A 17,463-nucleotide genomic window follows, 5' to 3' on the forward strand; every position below is an offset into this window, starting at 1 on the left:
ACTGTGCCCTCATCAGCACCGGTGCGGTAAAGGCGAACGGGGAACAACCTGTCCTACAGGAGTCACCATTGTACCACTTTCATTATTGTAGCAAATTTTGCTTGCTGGTGCTGCTAGGGCCAAATTGGCGCCATTTTGAAGCCGAAAGGAGGATCATATGTGGTAGAACAGACTATTGGTTACATCTCATCAAGTAAGGTATCGTAGATTTGGAATGAAATGGTCGAGATTATTAAATATCGTATCACAATGTTAATCATATTTGCTCGTTATAATACGTGATAATTTGGCCATGTGTCGCTGTTTGATGAGGGTAACGTTAATTTGCCGTTGCGTTCTAGCTAGCCAACATTGAGCTAGCATAATATGTTAACATTACCTAGCTTGCAAGCGTCATTTATCCCTGTTTATTATTTTCCCAGAATGGCTTTTAGCAAGCCAGTGTTATGGCCATCAAATATGGTGTTTTCCAACGGAAAGACGATATTGGTGTTATTTTGTTAGATCTCCGTACACGTCCTTTTGCATTCTGGAACGCCAACTTAGACTTTACTATATCGCTAGCAGCTACCTAGCATGTGGGTACGTGAAGTTAGCTGCTAATGTTTGTTGCTTTCCCCGCGGAATCTGTTGTGTTACCCCGAAACCCATCAGCTTGGTAGAAAACAAATGCGTGGTGTTACCAAGACATAGGTAACACTGACGTTGTATGTAATGTTTGACAAGCTATGCAAGTTAATTCAGTTAAATGTTCTTTCTATAACAGTATGCAGTCCATCAAAGACAGTTTTCACAATTTCGGGTAGCGCTAAGACATAGCTAGACTGCTAACGTTATTGATGAAGGTACAGTTTTACTGCCATTCGTTTCACAATAACGTTAGCCCATAGCTCCAGTATGTTGTGTGAGCATCGTGTATAGCATTGGTCCTTTTACATATAGTTTGTTGTTCGTTAACGTTACATTGACGTTGGGTCAAATTTGACCTTTCCCGCTTACATTACCTCGCTGGGTTTTACATTACTGCTTGCAAGGGCTCATTAAGCTAGAAAACGTTAGGTGCACGGTAAGCTCGCCTAACGTTATCGTTACCAACATGTCGTTAGTTAGAAGCTCGCTGGAAGACTGCGTTAGCAAGCTGTGGCGTAGCCAGCTATCTGCAGCTACCAAAACATGCATCAAGGCAACATTTAATGTTAGTGTTAGAGATAAAGTTCTTCGCTGTTTAATATAAGTAAGTTAACATTAACTTTGTCATCCATAGACTGCTGTCAATGCAGAGCAACAGCTAACGTTAACGTTATCTACGATGGGCTATGTATATATAAAGCTGTGCAACAGCAACGTTTATGTTTGTACATAATTTAAGTGATCACTTGTTAATAAGTGGTTAACGTTACCATTGATAATTTACTTTTGCATATTTAAGGTGATAATCAATACAATCTTGAACATGTCATCTAACACTGTGCTGCGTGCTATGGTCAATGCAAGAAAAAATAAAATAACTTAGCTATTCTTTTGGTTACGTTAGCTAACATTTAACTTTAAAGAGAGGGTAACGTAATTATGCTGTCTTTCTCTCTTGCACTTTTTGTTGAACCTGAAATCTCCAGCAAATGGCAGAGCAGGCTTGTTTACCAGGTTTAATATTAACATTGAAAAATTGCTGTGATGCTTTGTTTGATGCTACATGCCCTAAGGGAGTGACACTGTAACGGTGTTTGACATTTTAGATAGACATAGCCTAACTAATAATGAATGCTTTTCCCATTTGTGTCCCCTGTCCGGTTCTCCTTTATTTAGAAACATGAGTTTATCTATAAGTGGTGCTACTGTTTTCCTGTGTACATTTTAACTGTGATATGTACTCTACAGTCAGCGCTGAACGGAGAGTATGGCTCACTCCAAGAATCGAGCCACAGATGGCAAGATCACCTACCCACCAGGGGTAAAGGAGATCTCGGATAAAATCTCAAAGGAGGAGATGGTTCGGAGGCTTAAGGTTGGTGGAAGTACTATATTTGGTCAGTTTACACAACAAATGGAACTTTTGTTATCACTAGTGAGCCTTACATGGAACTGTCCAGTTGGCACTAACTAAAGGCAATTCATTTCATTTTTACCAATAAAAGTAAAATAATTTACCTGTACCTCAAATGGTAATGCAAGATACTGTCAATCTGAATGTCATAGGTTTGAGTCACAGAGAATTACATAAACAGTTTTTATGCAGGCAGACACTAACCTGATTATTTGTAACTCCATTGGTTAAAAATGTAATTTCTATATTGCCGTATTGGTCAGAATATAAGAGTTTTCAGGACTAATTTTTGAAATAAAGTAAAATATATTTTAATATATTTTTTTTATGCTGGTGATGACACATTGGATGAATTAATTTATAGGCCATTTAACATTATTTAAATTAAATTATGATATGTCTTTGGAATGCATTTATCAAATTTAACTTGTAATACGTTAATGAATAACTAGGTATTTTTATAATGCCATAAAAGTGCAAAACCTAGACTGTGGTAGTTCTACCGATTATGAAAGAAAAGAACCATATCCTCAATAACTGCATTAACCCTAATAGGCTACACGTCTAACTGTACTCAAACAAGCAGTTTCAACACTGATAGATGTTGGCATGTCAAAAAAACACTGGCATTTGATCAGCATTTCCCATCTGATCCAGGGGGTGTGAGTGAGTTTTCCTTAAGTTGTTCACTTACTGCTGAAAAGACAGTAGTTTCTCCTTGAAGTTTGAGGGCAAGCGCTGGGCAAGAAAGTGACGCAATGACAGTTCATTGCACCACATCATTAAGTCTAGTTTTGAATTGTGTTTAAGTTTTCTTTAGCGATCTCCAAAGCATTCAGCTCTATGATGGCTCTAGTGATGGGCATTCCGTGATTACGTTTTTCAGTCACATATTCACACCATCTCCTATCAATCTGTTGGAAACACCCGATTTTAGCACCACGGATTTTGATAATGACTATGCATTATTAAGATGGTCTTTCTGCTATCGCCGTCGCGTTAATCACTATATGATTTTAAATAGCCACCATATCTCTTTCTCAATTGTTGGTTAACTTGATCTAGGGCTACTTTTTAAACCATATTATTTCAGATCTCTTGGTCTCTCATTCAGGCTCGTGCCACTATTGTGAAGATAAGTGTTTGTTTGTGAATGTTTATTGACGCTATTGTTTTGTAGATGGTGGTAAAAACCTTCATGGACATGGATCAGGATTCAGAAGAAGAAAAGGAGCTGTATCTCAATCTAGCCCTGCACCTAGCCTCAGACTTTTTTCTCAAACATCCAGACAAGGATGTGCGGCTACTTGTAGCATGTTGTTTGGCGGACATTTTTCGCATCTATGCTCCAGAGGCACCATACACATCACCTGATAAACTAAAGGTTTAAAGGATTTTCCGTTGCAATTGTAGTTTCCACAACTGTGTTTTATTTTGTATTATAATTAATAAAAACTTCAAAAAAATTAAAAAAAAATTTATGTGCATTTCAGGATATTTTCATGTTCATCACAAGGCAACTCAAAGGACTGGAGGATACCAAAAGTGCCCAGTTCAATCGATATTTTTACCTTCTTGAGGTTGGTGTCTTTTTTTTTTTTTTTTTGTGAACGTGCAGCTTTTGTAGTGCTGGCCATTTACCTGTATTCCTCTCTGCAGAATATTGCTTGGGTGAAATCTTACAACATCTGCTTTGAATTGGAGGACAGTAATGAAATCTTCACACAACTTTACAGGACACTCTTTCAAGTCATCAAGTGAGTGGATTTAATTACTTATAGTGTTGGCATTCAACATGTTATGGAAGTGACAGAAACATAAACATTCAATTCAAGGGCTGTACGGGTCGGGTATTCTCCAAAGTCCCATTTTACACATTTCAGTTATGCATATTCTCCTCTATGGCATCTTAGGCCATACCTAGGCCATACCTAGGCCATAGGGGTAAACTGAGTCACATTGAGAACATTGTTTAGCAATTGGGAAAGGCTTGAACGTGGACTCGTGCTGTAACCTTGAGAGTGTCATTAAAATTCATGGTAAGCAAAAAAAAAAAGTTTTATTTTGAACATGCAGGCAAAGGGAGAATTGTATTCCAAATAACCTCAAATGAAAACATTTCTGTGTATCACATAGCTTAATCTGAGAAAAAGTAAAGTAACCTAATAACACATATGTGCGTTTCTGTCTATAAAGATCAACAAGTTGTATTGTTATGTACTCATAAATAGACATTTATCTGTAATGAAAATGATTGTGCTCAAGAGCCCAATTAAATAGTAGAATTAAGAGAAGGTATATTCATTTCAAATAAACAAGACTGAAAAATGGGTGAGTATTAGAAAGATAAAAGATAAAAAGAAAAAAAAGCAAATAGAATAAAAATGGAATAAAGTGTTAACTGCAAACAAACATTGAGGAGGTGTCCGCTGAACACATGAATGAATGAAGTGACAGTTCAGCAGAGTTTCGTCTTTGTTTGACATGGCAGGCTGTCCCAACTTTGTTTGTTTACAATGTTTGGAGCCTGGGCTGCCTGTAGAGACTGTGTTTTTTTACAGTAATCACGAAATGGGCAGCTAGTGGCTGTGAGGAGACAATTGCTGAATGTGACAAAATATGTTATTGGCTTGAAATTGCGTAAAAATCCCTGACTGCATCTAAGTTTCCATCATTAAGGCAGCTCACTATTGATTTCTTGGTGACTGGAATGATGGCGGTCCTCTTGAAACATGTGGGGACAACAGACAAGAGCAGGGAGAGGTTAAAGATGTGTATGAAGACTTCTAACAGTTCTAATACACAAGCCTTGAGAACACGGCCTGGGATGTCGGATCCTGGAGCTTTGTGTGTGTTTACCCTCCTAAAGGATTTACACACATCTGTTTCAGATATTTGAAAAGGGCAGCGCTGTAATATGACTACCTTTTCCCTGTTCTGTCTCTTAGCCCTTTTAATTGATCTTTTGAGTTCATAACGGCTTTTCTGTACTTACTTGAGTTACCAGAATGGAGGGCAGCTATCTGAGCTGTCAGTGCTGAACAGACGTCTCCGTTTACCCTTGGCTTCTGGTTAGGAAAATTTCGTACAGTCACCCTCGGTATAATGTCGTCAATGCATTTGCATATGTAGCCTCTAAGGTCATTAAGGATAAAGAAAGGTAAATGTTTAAATGAGAAATGCCCAAAGCGCGTAACTGCCTTCATGGCATGCAAATCTCAGATTTAATTCAAGGGGAGAATATGCGGATGCCAGCTAGCATAGCTGTGCGTGTTCAACATTACTAAACCTCACTCCCTGACGCCTCTGAACCGTGGAGGTTACACACAATGCAGGTTACACTAGTATCTATGTTATGTGAAAATTGCAAGAAAATGATTAAAAACAATTCCTTACTTTAACCACACAAGTATGTGTGTCGTTTATTAAAACGATAGGAAAGCTCTACAACTGCACATAGAACCACGCTAATCTAGTTAATAGTGAATTAAGCATATAGTATTCACATTTAAAGCATTCAATAGCCTAAAGAAAGTTTGATCAGTCGACTGTTAAAGTGTTCTCATAAAAGGAACACTAGACTAGACTTACAGAATATTCCAAATAGGCTAGTTTCCTTTCACAGTGACGGAAATGTCACTTCTGCTGCAACCTAGGAGTTTAAACCATGTTAAATTCTAAAGCATCTAGCCAAAGTCCTTTTAGGCAAGTCCCTCCACTTGGCGCCCATATTGCAACGCTTTTTGGGCACTCATCGGGCATCCTGTTCGGCAGAAATGCGCGTGCGCAAGGCTTCACGACACCAATCTTGCTCCAGCAGCGAGTTCACAACACATGATTGGCACGATTGTGCGCGGAAGGGGTGTGATATGCGAAGACAACGTTACAAACTAGCCCCATGCATTTCTATGGAGGATTTTTTGAGTGTTGTGTCTCCTCATTAGAAAGTCTCTGATCTAGCTAGTGACGGGATGTTTTATGTGAAAAAAGAAAGCAAACTCTGTGTAACCTACCTGATTCAGTATTTATATACTGAACTCATATAACTCACTGAACAATACAATACATTGTTGTGCCTTTTGAAAGTGATCATTACAGCAGGTGCAAATTTGTTGTTGATATTGTTGGCTGCTATTTATGTTGTTTCACCAGCAATGGCCATAACCAGAAGGTACACATGCATATGGTGGACCTAATGAGCTCCATCATCTGTGAGGGGGACTCTGTTTCACAGGAATTGCTGGATACGGTGTTGGTAAACCTGGTGCCTGCGCACAAGGTGAGAAACACAGCATTCAGCAGCATGTCACACAGTAGTGTTCAGGGAAAACATTTTATTACATACCCCCAATATCATTTTCCACACAGAATCTGAACAAGCAAGCCTATGATCTGGCCAAGGCTTTGCTGAAGAGGACTGCTCAGGCAATAGAGCCCTACATCACCAATGTGAGTTGTTAATTCTGTCCAGGTAGCAGTCCTTTCCCTGTCACAACTTATTAGTGTCAGTTAGATAAATGTGAGTAGAGTAATAACAGGGTTCCCGCGGATCCTTAAAAAGTCTTAAATACAATTTTCGTTTTTAATGCCTAAAAAATTCTTAAATTGTCTGGGATGTCTTGAATTTTCGAAAGGGAAGTATTAAATTTGCGTATGGGACCGCCAACGAGTGCAAGAGAGCAAGCGAAATGTCTCCATCCGGTTTCGTGTATTTAAAATGCAATTGTATAAGTGACTATAAGGTTACGGGAGGAAGTGTAGTGGTTGCAGAGTGAAGATGTTTTTCACGGGGTGTGGAAAGGTGTGAAAATGGTAATAATACAGTATGTACAAATATGCCTGACGTTTTCGTGGTGTAGCCGAGGCCTGAGAGATACGCAGGTAGCCTACGTGAGCGGTAGAAGTTCTTTTACTGTCTATGGGTGGAATGAGCGGGAGAAAGAGTTGGTAAGCCAGTTAGCTATAGGTTGGCCATCCGTTCGAATTTAGGCCGGATTTTAAAAGCCCTGTCCGGCTCAGCCTCAAGCCGGATGCTCATTTGTCCTCCTTTTTGGAGTTGCGCTCGGCATCTAGAATTTTTGCTCGGACGCAGCATCGCAAGTTGTGAAATATAACCACATATTTTTGGAATGTTGGCGACTGGCTACATTAAAAAACGTGCGTTCATAATACGTCTTAATTAATTTAAAACAAGTGAATGGTTTTACAATGTTTTAGTCAAGCTTTGGTTGGTTTAGATGCATGCAAAATGTAAAGTAGTGGATTAACTTTGCTGTGCTGCATATGGGACAATAGATGCACATAGTAAATTATATAAAGTAGGCCTATTAAAATATTTAAATAGCTTAGTCTAACTTTGAAAGCAATATTGAAGGGAATCCAGTCCAGTGCACATGTCTTTGGCAAGTAGCCTAGGCAACTACAGACACAGGTCAAGAACAGTCAGCCTCAGCCAGTAAGCACAACCAAATATGTACAGCCAGCTTCAAAAGCAAGCAGCCCAGACACTAAAATTGTGCATTTATAGCTGTGAAGGTAATTCACACACAATTATTTTTCTTTCGCCAAAATATATTGTAACTTCTGTAGACATCCAAAATGGGTTGGGGGTTAAAATTAGTAGAAAAATTGCATAAAACAGTTTTAAGTTGTCGTATATATCTTTTTGCCGTGGTATAGTCTTAATTTTTGCATTTAGATGTCTTGAAAAGGTCTTAAAAGTCTTTAAATTTGCACTTGGAAAATGTGCAGATACCCTGTAATAAGTATGGGAGTACAGTGAGCATTGTGAATTTGTGCCTCAGCATATTCATTTGAGCCCATGGGGCCATGCACCGATACTGTCTTGAGGGAAAGGAAAAAGTTTTATCACAATATTTTTTCACTATTATTAAGGTGGTTTCACATTTCATCCAGGTATTTTATTGTCATTCATTTTTTGCATGATTGGGCCTTAAGCTGTTTGGCTATCTATTGTATTGTCACAGCTGCTGTTTCAGCTATGATATGGAAATTCATAGCTTTTGGGTTTTTTTTCCCCCACAGTTTTTTAATCAGGTCCTGATGCTGGGAAAGACATCAGTGAGTGATCTGTCAGAGCATGTCTTTGACCTGATCCTGGAGCTGTACAACATCGACAGCCACCTCCTTCTGTCCGTCCTGCCTCAGTTGGAGTTCAAACTTAAGGTGATCTTTCACTCACCCACAGCATAGTTATATTATTTCAGGCAGAAAACTCTCAGAATAAGTCTGAGATTTGTATTGATATGGGTACAGCTGTGGTGGTATGCTTGGTCTTGGTGGACTAGATCAGCTTAAGATGCTGCTGCATGAAGAATACAACAAAGTTAATGGACATTAAAATAAACAAAGCAAGCAGGTCAGAGATGCAAACAGCGCAATTTTCGGCACCTCTCGCTTTTTTCACATCAGTTTGGGGGACTTGTGTGAATAGTGCAGATCCGAGGAGGTTTTTTTTTGGGGGGGTGGGGGGGGGGGGGGTGTTGTCTTTGGGATGAGCATCCCTTTCAGGTCTGACAACCTATACTACAGGAATATTTAATTTGACAAGGTTTGATTTGACCACAATGATGGGCAATTGATACTGATAGTTATGGTATGGTAAGTAATAAACTGCTTCTCAAGAAGGTGGTTAAAACAAGAATCTCCTACAATAGATAATCTGTTATATAAATGTATGGGAAAATTTGTAGGTGTAGGTGTAGGCAGAACTCAATTCTGCTATAATTTGAGTCTAGTACTGCACGATTGGAATGTTATTATCGGGTGTGTTTCATCTGAAAAAAGAGGAAAAATGTCTCTGCACACAATTGGATAGACCTAACCAATAAGAGCAACAAAATAGCTTACTGTGAATCCTGTAGAGAGAACATCCAAAACCTCCTTCTTGTCAACAAATGCCTTAATGCTGTTTTCTGTTCGTGTTTGTAAAGCTATTGTGCTGTCAAGTTTCTCTCTTAGAATCTAGAAAGAGAAATTCTCTAGGATTTGATCTAAATGGACTGGGTATGTTAGACTAGTGGAAGTATTAAGATCCTGAACCAATAGAATTAAAATGTGAAATATAAAGAATAAATTATGGCATGAGTCCTTTAGTCCATTATACATAATGATGTAACCAAGTAATCATGCATTCATCGGTGACTATTTTTATAGCCTACTTTGGACAAGTTGATTGGTTGTTGGATGCCTAACATATGTGTGTGTGTGTGTGTGTATCTTGTGTATATCTTGTGTATGTATATACATACATATATATATATATATATATATATATATATATATATATATATATATATATATATATATATATATATATATATATATATATATATATATATATGTGTGTGTGTGTATATGTATGTATGTATGTATGTGTATATATATGTATGTATGTAATGTATGTATGTATGTATATACACATATGAATCTGTTTTTTTCTTTTAGAGTAATGATAATGATGAACGTCTTCAAGTTGTGAAGCTTTTGGCAAAGATGTTTGGGGCAAAAGACTCTGAGCTAGCCACACAAAACAAACCCCTTTGGCAGTGCTACCTTGGAAGGTATGGTGACCATGACACATCCTTCTCTGCTTATCTAGGAATGTGTTCTGTGAGTCCTATTTGTGGAATGTACAATGTAAGTTTGCCCATGTCATTGGTGGATTGTGACCGTGGCCTTCTCCTTGATTTTGCAGGTTTAATGACATTCATGTTCCCATTCGCTTAGAATGTGTGAAGTTTGCCAGTCACTGCCTTATGAACCACCCTGACCTCGCAAAGGATCTCACAGGTATGTTTATATTGGACAAAGCATCTGTTCATACATAGAAGTATGAAACCATACCCTTAGCCATGGCTTCATAGAGCATCTCTACATGTTGCTACATCTGAATCCTAGAGTACCTGAAGGTGAGATCCCATGACCCCGAGGAGGCTATACGGCATGATGTCATTGTATCCATCGTAACTGCTGCCAAAAAGGATCTGGCTTTGGTCAATGACCATCTCTTGAACTTTGTGAGGGAGAGAACCCTGGATAAAAGGGTATGTATTAAATTGCTAACTTGTGGATATCTGAGGCCTATACGGCAATCTTGAGTTAGTGTGACATTGCATTAGCATTGGTTGAATGACGGAGGCTAACTTGATTGTTTTTGTATATGTGGAGCATAAACACTGTTTTATTGAGTAATTTAGTAACAGCGCTACCGTAAGTACTATTAACCAATGTTCTATACATTGATTTTGCAAAATTTATTCAGCTATGAGGTTAATTCACGGGGTCAGGCTATACACGAGAATGTATTTCTTCTCTTTATTCTTCTTTATGATAAAAGCTCCATCTGATTCTGATTCATTTGGACTATTGGGCACTGGGGTCAATACTCGGGTGTGTTGTGTTTTTTTTTTATTTGCATTTAAAACACTGTTTTGTGTTGTATACACAGGAAATTACTGTATATTTTTCTCCTTTAATTCCATACATTTTCTGACTATACTGACAGTAACTAAGTTAGAAATCCACAAAACTCAGGGTAGAACTCAGGGTAAATCAGTTTGATGATCAGGGTTAGGCTGGGAGTTTGTTAAAACTACTTTCTGAAATACCCCCCAGATTAATGATTTATGCTCATCTGCTCCTCTGTTTACCACACACAGAAATTGGAAGGCCTTTTGTGTTTCTGACATTCAAACATTCAAATGAAATGGGATTAAAAGCAAGTAGATATTTTCTCCATTAGCCTACCAGTGCAACTGTGATGCACCTTGGCTTTTAATTTCAAAATGTGTTACATTTGTGACGAGTAGAAGTTTATCGTGTGTTCACACCTATGAGAGAATGCAGGGTCTAAGGGTCCATTCTCTGAAGGACACCAAATTAAATGTGACTACAACTTGGCCATAAGAACTGTTTGTTTATTTTCTTCCAGTGGAGGGTTCGTAAAGAGGCAATGATGGGTCTGGCTCAGATCTACAAGAAGTACTCCCTGCAGGGTGAAGGAGGAAAGGAAGCTGCCAAGCAGATCTCCTGGATCAAGGACAAGCTGCTTCACATATACTACCAGAATAGCATAGATGACCGGTGAGTTATCATAATGCAATCAATTGAAATTATTTGATTTTGTATATTTTAATTGTACAATACTAAATAACAAAATTGATAGTTAATAATGTTGATAAAGATGATGTCAAACCGACTGCGACTGCAGTCTACAAACCGACATTCAATTATTTTGTTTTCATTATTATGAAGACTTTCACCAGCACTATTCAGATCTTTTTTTGTGTAGAAAACAGTGGAAACATGTCATTAGCAGAGTGCACTGCAATGGAACTGAACAGATTGAACAATATTATACCATTTTCCTCTGAAGTTGCAATCTATCCCATCAATACCTGTCCTCCATGCAACAACAAAGTATTGTATTGAGACAGTGCTTAGGATTCTCCTGAAACCTCTCCTCCATTCACAGGCTGCTTGTTGAGCGCATCTTTGCTCAGTACATGGTCCCTCACAACCTAGAGACGACTGAGAGGATGAAGTGTCTCTATTACTTGTATGCTACATTGGACCAGAATGCAGTCAAGTAAGTTCATATACACAAGACACATATGAGACACATATACACACAAACATGCCATTCTTCTGATTATGAAAGAAACAATGTGATGTAACATATTTGGGGGGGGGGGGGGTTCATTTGTCAAGAGCTCTGAATGAGATGTGGAAATGTCAAAACATGCTAAGACACCATGTGAAGGATCTCCTGGATCTTGTGAAGCAGCCAAAAGTAAGTACTGTAATTAAAAATGTTGAAACATTAATCGGTACACTAATTTGAGAAAATTAGAACCATATGATATGTTTTGTTTACAAAATTCAGGGGTTTTTTTCTGTTGTATTTTTCCTTAAATTACCAAGGTTTCAATTTTTACTATCAATTTTTACTATCTTTCAATTCATTTCAATTCAATTCATCCATGTTTTCTGCCATGTGGAAATCATTGGGCCCTAGAAAATAATGAATTACGTTTAAGTTATGATGGGTTTTCTTTGTGTTTCAGTCGGAGTCCTACAACAAAGCAGTGTTCTCGAAGGTTATGGTTATCACCAGTATGTATTCAATCCTTTTCACTACTCAGTTGCTCTGGATTCCTTATCTGAAGTCTGGCTGCATTGTAGATTTGCTTTCTTTATTCTCTCTTCAACAGGGAATCTACCAGATCCAGGAAAAGCCCAGGACTTTGTGAAGAAATTGGCCCAGGTTCTGGAGGAGGATGAGAAGATCAGGAAGCAGCTGGAGACCCTGGTCAGCCCAGCCTGCTCCTGCAAACAGGCAGAGGGTTGCGTGGTATGAAAACCAATTTAACTCCTCTCAGGATTACTATTTTCTGTCCCATCATCTTTTCCTTTCCACTTTTTCTGGGATGGTGGGTGTTAATGACATAATGTCACATTGATAGGATTGTTGTTACTTGGCGTGAGGAGTTGTGGGCTGTGCAGTTAATTAAATTAACAGATGAATTGTCAATTATGACTTCCAATAATTACGAAAACACCATAATCAAAATAACCAAAGTGTGACGTACTGTCTCCATGACGGCAGTTTCACTGGATCTCAACAGATTATCAATGGCAGATAGAATTGCATGTAGACATGTAGTATCATTTCTACCTCGCCAATTGTTACTAAATGTAGGCTATAGCCGTTTGAACACGTTTTACCTGCTAGGAAGCAATACAGATTAGTGCCACCTGCTGTTATGGAAATTTATTACGTTTCGCGCAAGCGCAGAAAGAACGCTCAAGTCGGTAGTCGTTTCGGTGTGTTCCGACACACTTTTTGGACCGTCCCGAGGGCTGACTGATCAGTCTGACTGCCTTTTCTGACACGGTCGGCCTTTGGGTAGGTGTGTCAGGGCCTTTACAGACCACTGACTGGACTACCTTTCTGCCTTGCTATACTTTTGCTGTGTAATATGAAATCTGAAGTCTCTGTAAAAAGTGAGGGAATTGTGTAATCAGTCGTAGCTTAGAATTCATATGTAGCTTCCCCATCTAACAGAAGGAGTTAAACGTCCCACATACTCGACGCACCCGACCAGTAGCGCGACAATGTGACGTCACAGAAGCGCCGTAACCATTTATACTCGCGCGTGGTGGTCGCAACACTAGTTGCAATATTCTCCTGAACAGAGGTGTCGCTGTTGTGAAAAGACTAACATTAACTACTTACACAGCAGAAGAAGCTGCAATAAGAAACACCAGTAGCTAGCCTCTGTGATGGTACTTCAGACTTTGGTTGCTACTATTCACAACTACCATCATCATTATCATGTAGTTTCCAAGGTGTGCGCACAGGTAGATAGATAGATAGATAGATAGATAGATGGATATATAGATAGGTACTTTAGTCATCCCGAGGGAAATTTTAATAATTTAAACAGTTTAGTTAGCTGGCTAGCTAGCTAGCAGCTGGCTGAGTTTGTGTAATTTCCTGAAGTGGAAAGCGATTTTGTTCAGGCCTTAATAGATATCCTTTGTTTGAAAATAAATCTTTTCTATTCTTTCCTCTTAATTCCATGTGTTGCAACTCTCACTGGTAACTTTGTTAACTTATCCAGCAAACTATTAAAAATTCACGACTGTAACAAAACACTGCAACTCGCTTGCCCTCGAACTAGTCCATCTTCATGTTTCCGCCTTGTCGCGCTCGTCTGAAAAAAAAAATGAGTGGTGCGCTACCGTGTGCTACACGGCCAAAACCCTGGCGCGCCAGAGAGATCTACATCATTTTGACGTCACATTGTCGCGCTACCGGTCGGGTGCGTCAGGTATGTAGAAGCCATTAGTTAGTTTCCCCCAAAGCCCAAATGTCAGTTTGATGTTTTACTGTGTTTTTACATCAAACTTCAGACTACATTGTATGGTTATGTTCTGTCTTCCCACAGAGAGACATCACTAAGAAACTAGGAAGCCCAAAACAGCCAAGCAATCCTTTCCTAGAGATGGTGAAATTCCTATTGGAAAGGATTGCCCCCGTTCATATTGACACAGAATCCATCAGGTAGCGTTTCCTAAGCTTCAGTCCGTCACTGTAGGTTTTTCTGCTATGCTGGGTTTGTAATCCCACTTTCTGTGTTGCAGTGCCCTTATCAAACAGGTGAATAAATCCATAGAAGGCACAGCAGATGATGAGGATGAGGGAGTGCCAACTGAACAGGCCATCCGTGCAGGCCTGGAGCTTTTGAAGGTACAACAACCATCTGTTTAATAGGGGTGTAAATATTAATCGATTCGTATCGATGCATCGATTATGCAGCCGACGATTCAATGCATCGATGCGTCCGCAAGAGTATCGATCAATGTGTTTATTTTGCCAATGTGTTAATTCTGTCTTCTCAATAAAAGGCAAATTATTTATTTTTTGTTGATTTTATTTAAAACCTAATAGATATCATGTAAAAATATTGAGTATTAAATCGTATCGAATCGTATCGTGGGGAATTCTGAAGTATCGAAAATAATCAAATCGTTGGCTTAAGAAATCGATATCATATCGAATCGTCATGAAGGCTCCGATTTACACCCCTACTGTTTAAAAACATTTTTGATAGATCACTCTAACCCTCTTTTTCTCCTGATACCAGTACTCTACAGAGTTCTACTGACTACTACTCCAGACTTTGGAGTTATAAGGTCCACCCACACCCACCCACCCACCTACCCACCTGATACTAGTTCTTAGCATAGTACTAGACTATTACTGCACCAGGCGTGTGACATGAATGTTCTCAGGATTTGTTTAGACTTAAACAATGCTAAATATTCCCTATCATTTGTCAATGATCCCTAAACCCTACATAAACGGACAGATCAGACTCCGTTAAACAGTGTAGCAGCTAGCTGAGATTCGTAGTCTAGGAACCAAGCCTGTTCAAGTACATGTTGCAGTGAGAGGCTTGGCAAAGTTCCAATGTGCCATTTAGTGGACAAACAACAACAACACAGAAGCATATTTGCTTTTCTTTTAATTCATTTTAACATAGTTATCGGCTGCTTTAACTCATTTCCCCATAAAGATGACTTTTGACTACACCCCCTGTACCCATAATGACGAGTTTTGACACCTCCTGCATTACCATAAAGATGTGATTTGACGACCATTAGAACAGGTTCCGGTTTTTCAAATGTAACTGAGGCTGTGATAGGTGGAGCTGACCACAACCCATATTAGTCCAACCAATAGGATTAAATAATACATTTTCGCGGGGTTTCAGCGAAGTGGTGACGTTTGAAGCCACCGGAAAAAAGTATTAAACAAACACCATACACACGTTAGTAATAGTAAGGTGGCGGCACGATTTAGAAGCTGTGAAGAGCGGAATTTCTTCTTAAATAGCTTTGTTTAATGTGAGTCTGAATCATACTTTTTATGGATTTTACTCTAACGACTTTTGTGCAGTTGAAAGTGATGTGGAAAATAGTGACTGTGACGAACAGGGTGAAGCTACCGAACAACGTAGGTTAACGTTACAGGCAATGCATCTTCATGGAGCCGTGTAGTATCTGGCCAAACTATCGCTATCGCTGTGTAGTATCTGGCCAAACTATCGCTATCGCTGTGTAGTATCTGGCCAAACTATCGGTATTCATTTCTGAGACTGTAGCAGAATAAGTGTGTGTAGATTATATATGGGTGGAGTGAATGTAGTATTTATACTCTACCCTTAGGTCCTGTCCTTCACTCACCCTGTGTCCTTCCACTCGGCGGAAACATTTGAGTCCCTGCTGGGCTGCTTGAAGATGGACGATGAAAAGGTGGCGGAGGCTGCTCTGCAGATCTTCAAGAACACCGGTGGCAAGCTGGAGGAAAGCTTCCCACATATCAAATCGTGAGTCTGCACTCCCAGCAGCAAGTCTGTCCACAATTAATACAGAGGGGTGAAGCACAGGCCGGTTGAGTAATATCTGTGAAAGAGGCTTTAAATTTCTCCTCTGTCATCTAGGGTCCTGCTGCCTGTACTGCAGCATAAAGCCAAGAAAGGCCCTCCTCGCCAGGCCAAGTACGCCATCCACTGCATCCACGCTATGTTTTCCAACAGAGACACACATTTTGCACAGATCTTTGAGGTGGGTTTTCATCAACAAAGGTATAGAAGTTGAATATGAATAGAAATCTTTGAACATTTGGGTTATAATATGCTGGCACAATTCGATTTAGGGCAAATGTCAGGTTAACAAAAAAAAACTAGAAAATTTAATTTTGAGGAAATTACCAGTGCATGAAAGTATAAACATACTGTATGTTAACATAAAATGCCAAACAAACTTTTATTTGAAAACAGTTGGCAGGAGTCATAGTTGATAACAACTGACAGTTGAAATGGCTGAACAGTTAAATAGTTGAGTCGTTTTAAATAGTTAAATTATTTAATAGTGAATTATTGTAGTGAGGACATTTATTTTGAAACAGTTGTGGGCAGAGGAAATAGTTGTCTTAAGAGAGCCAGATTGTATGCTTAAAGCCTGAGCAGGGCTCTACAGTGCGCCCATTTCACTCGCACATGCGAGTAAAAATAATCGCGTGCGAGTGAAAAAAAATATTTAGGCGCACTGGTGCGAATGACTTCTAGCCAAGTCAATGTTGGTCTACATTGTCGAGTACTCAAATACACCGCAATATCGCGAAACATTACTGGTGCGAACCATAAAATCACGTCGCCAATATAGCATAAAAACTACACCTCCCATCAACGTTAGCAGTTTCGCGTTGTGACTCGCTAGTTGCTTCTATCAAATTTAAGGGTGCGTTGAAAAAGCGGAAAGTTAGACTAGCCAGCCAAGATGCAAAGTAGAACTAATTTCTTCAATCCACCGAATTCATCGGATATATGAGGAACAGGATGAGATTCTAAGAATGCAGTGAGAGAAGGAAAAGGTAACATGCCTTTTAGCCCAGTTGACATTGGCTGCAATATGCAAAATATAGCTGTAGCGAACAGGCACAAAAGTAGCCTCCCGTAATACTCCCGTTTTATTCAAAAGTAGAACGCTACAGACAACTCCAGGCTTCCATGCATGTTTGTTTGTTTTACACCGAATAAAGCTGAAGTGCAAAACGAAAGTAAGCATAGGCCTACCATCTGCCTACTGCCTCCATCAGTGCAGATATTTCAAATAAATATAAATATCATTGATTAGACTATGTTGGGTTTTGTTGAAAAGAAAATTCAAGGTTTTAGTAGTAGGCTAGTATTGGGCAGTATGCAGTCAGATAGGTCACCATGGGGATATTTGGATTAGCTATAGGTGGATTCACAAATAAATAAATTGGCCTAAGGACCTACATTTGGCAGGATAGCGTACTTCATACAGGCTATATGCAAATATGG

General features: G+C 39.2%; 1 protein-coding gene across 5 annotated transcripts in view; it reads left to right on the forward strand.

Annotated features, from left to right (window-relative positions):
• The first annotated feature begins 70 nt into the window (after positions 1-70).
• pds5b (PDS5 cohesin associated factor B) overlaps positions 71-17,463 on the forward strand; it is a 40,468-nt gene continuing 23,075 nt past the window's right edge. The window contains exons 1-20 of one of the 5 annotated variants that reach the window (XM_042062981.1): positions 71-193; positions 1,879-2,005; positions 3,225-3,428; positions 3,538-3,624; positions 3,704-3,801; positions 6,197-6,323; positions 6,413-6,493; positions 8,090-8,230; positions 9,512-9,627; positions 9,762-9,856; positions 9,965-10,110; positions 10,998-11,149; positions 11,541-11,654; positions 11,777-11,858; positions 12,133-12,181; positions 12,280-12,419; positions 14,020-14,135; positions 14,216-14,321; positions 15,803-15,963; positions 16,078-16,201. In XM_042062981.1, coding sequence (XP_041918915.1) covers positions 1,898-2,005; positions 3,225-3,428; positions 3,538-3,624; positions 3,704-3,801; positions 6,197-6,323; positions 6,413-6,493; positions 8,090-8,230; positions 9,512-9,627; positions 9,762-9,856; positions 9,965-10,110; positions 10,998-11,149; positions 11,541-11,654; positions 11,777-11,858; positions 12,133-12,181; positions 12,280-12,419; positions 14,020-14,135; positions 14,216-14,321; positions 15,803-15,963; positions 16,078-16,201 — 2,247 coding nt within the window. In that variant the 5' untranslated portion in view covers positions 71-193; positions 1,879-1,897. Of the gene's footprint in view, positions 199-228; positions 583-671; positions 694-737; positions 1,235-1,878; positions 2,006-3,224; positions 3,429-3,537; positions 3,625-3,703; positions 3,802-6,196; positions 6,324-6,412; positions 6,494-8,089; positions 8,231-9,511; positions 9,628-9,761; positions 9,857-9,964; positions 10,111-10,997; positions 11,150-11,540; positions 11,655-11,776; positions 11,859-12,132; positions 12,182-12,279; positions 12,420-14,019; positions 14,136-14,215; positions 14,322-15,802; positions 15,964-16,077; positions 16,202-17,463 lie in introns of those variants that run through there. The other 4 variants (XM_042062980.1, XM_042062984.1, XM_042062982.1 and 1 more) reach the window with 4 other exon arrangements.

The sequence above is a fragment of the Alosa sapidissima genome, chromosome 15 (genome assembly GCF_018492685.1).
Source record: "Alosa sapidissima isolate fAloSap1 chromosome 15, fAloSap1.pri, whole genome shotgun sequence".
NCBI classification, from domain to species: domain Eukaryota; kingdom Metazoa; phylum Chordata; class Actinopteri; order Clupeiformes; family Clupeidae; genus Alosa; species Alosa sapidissima.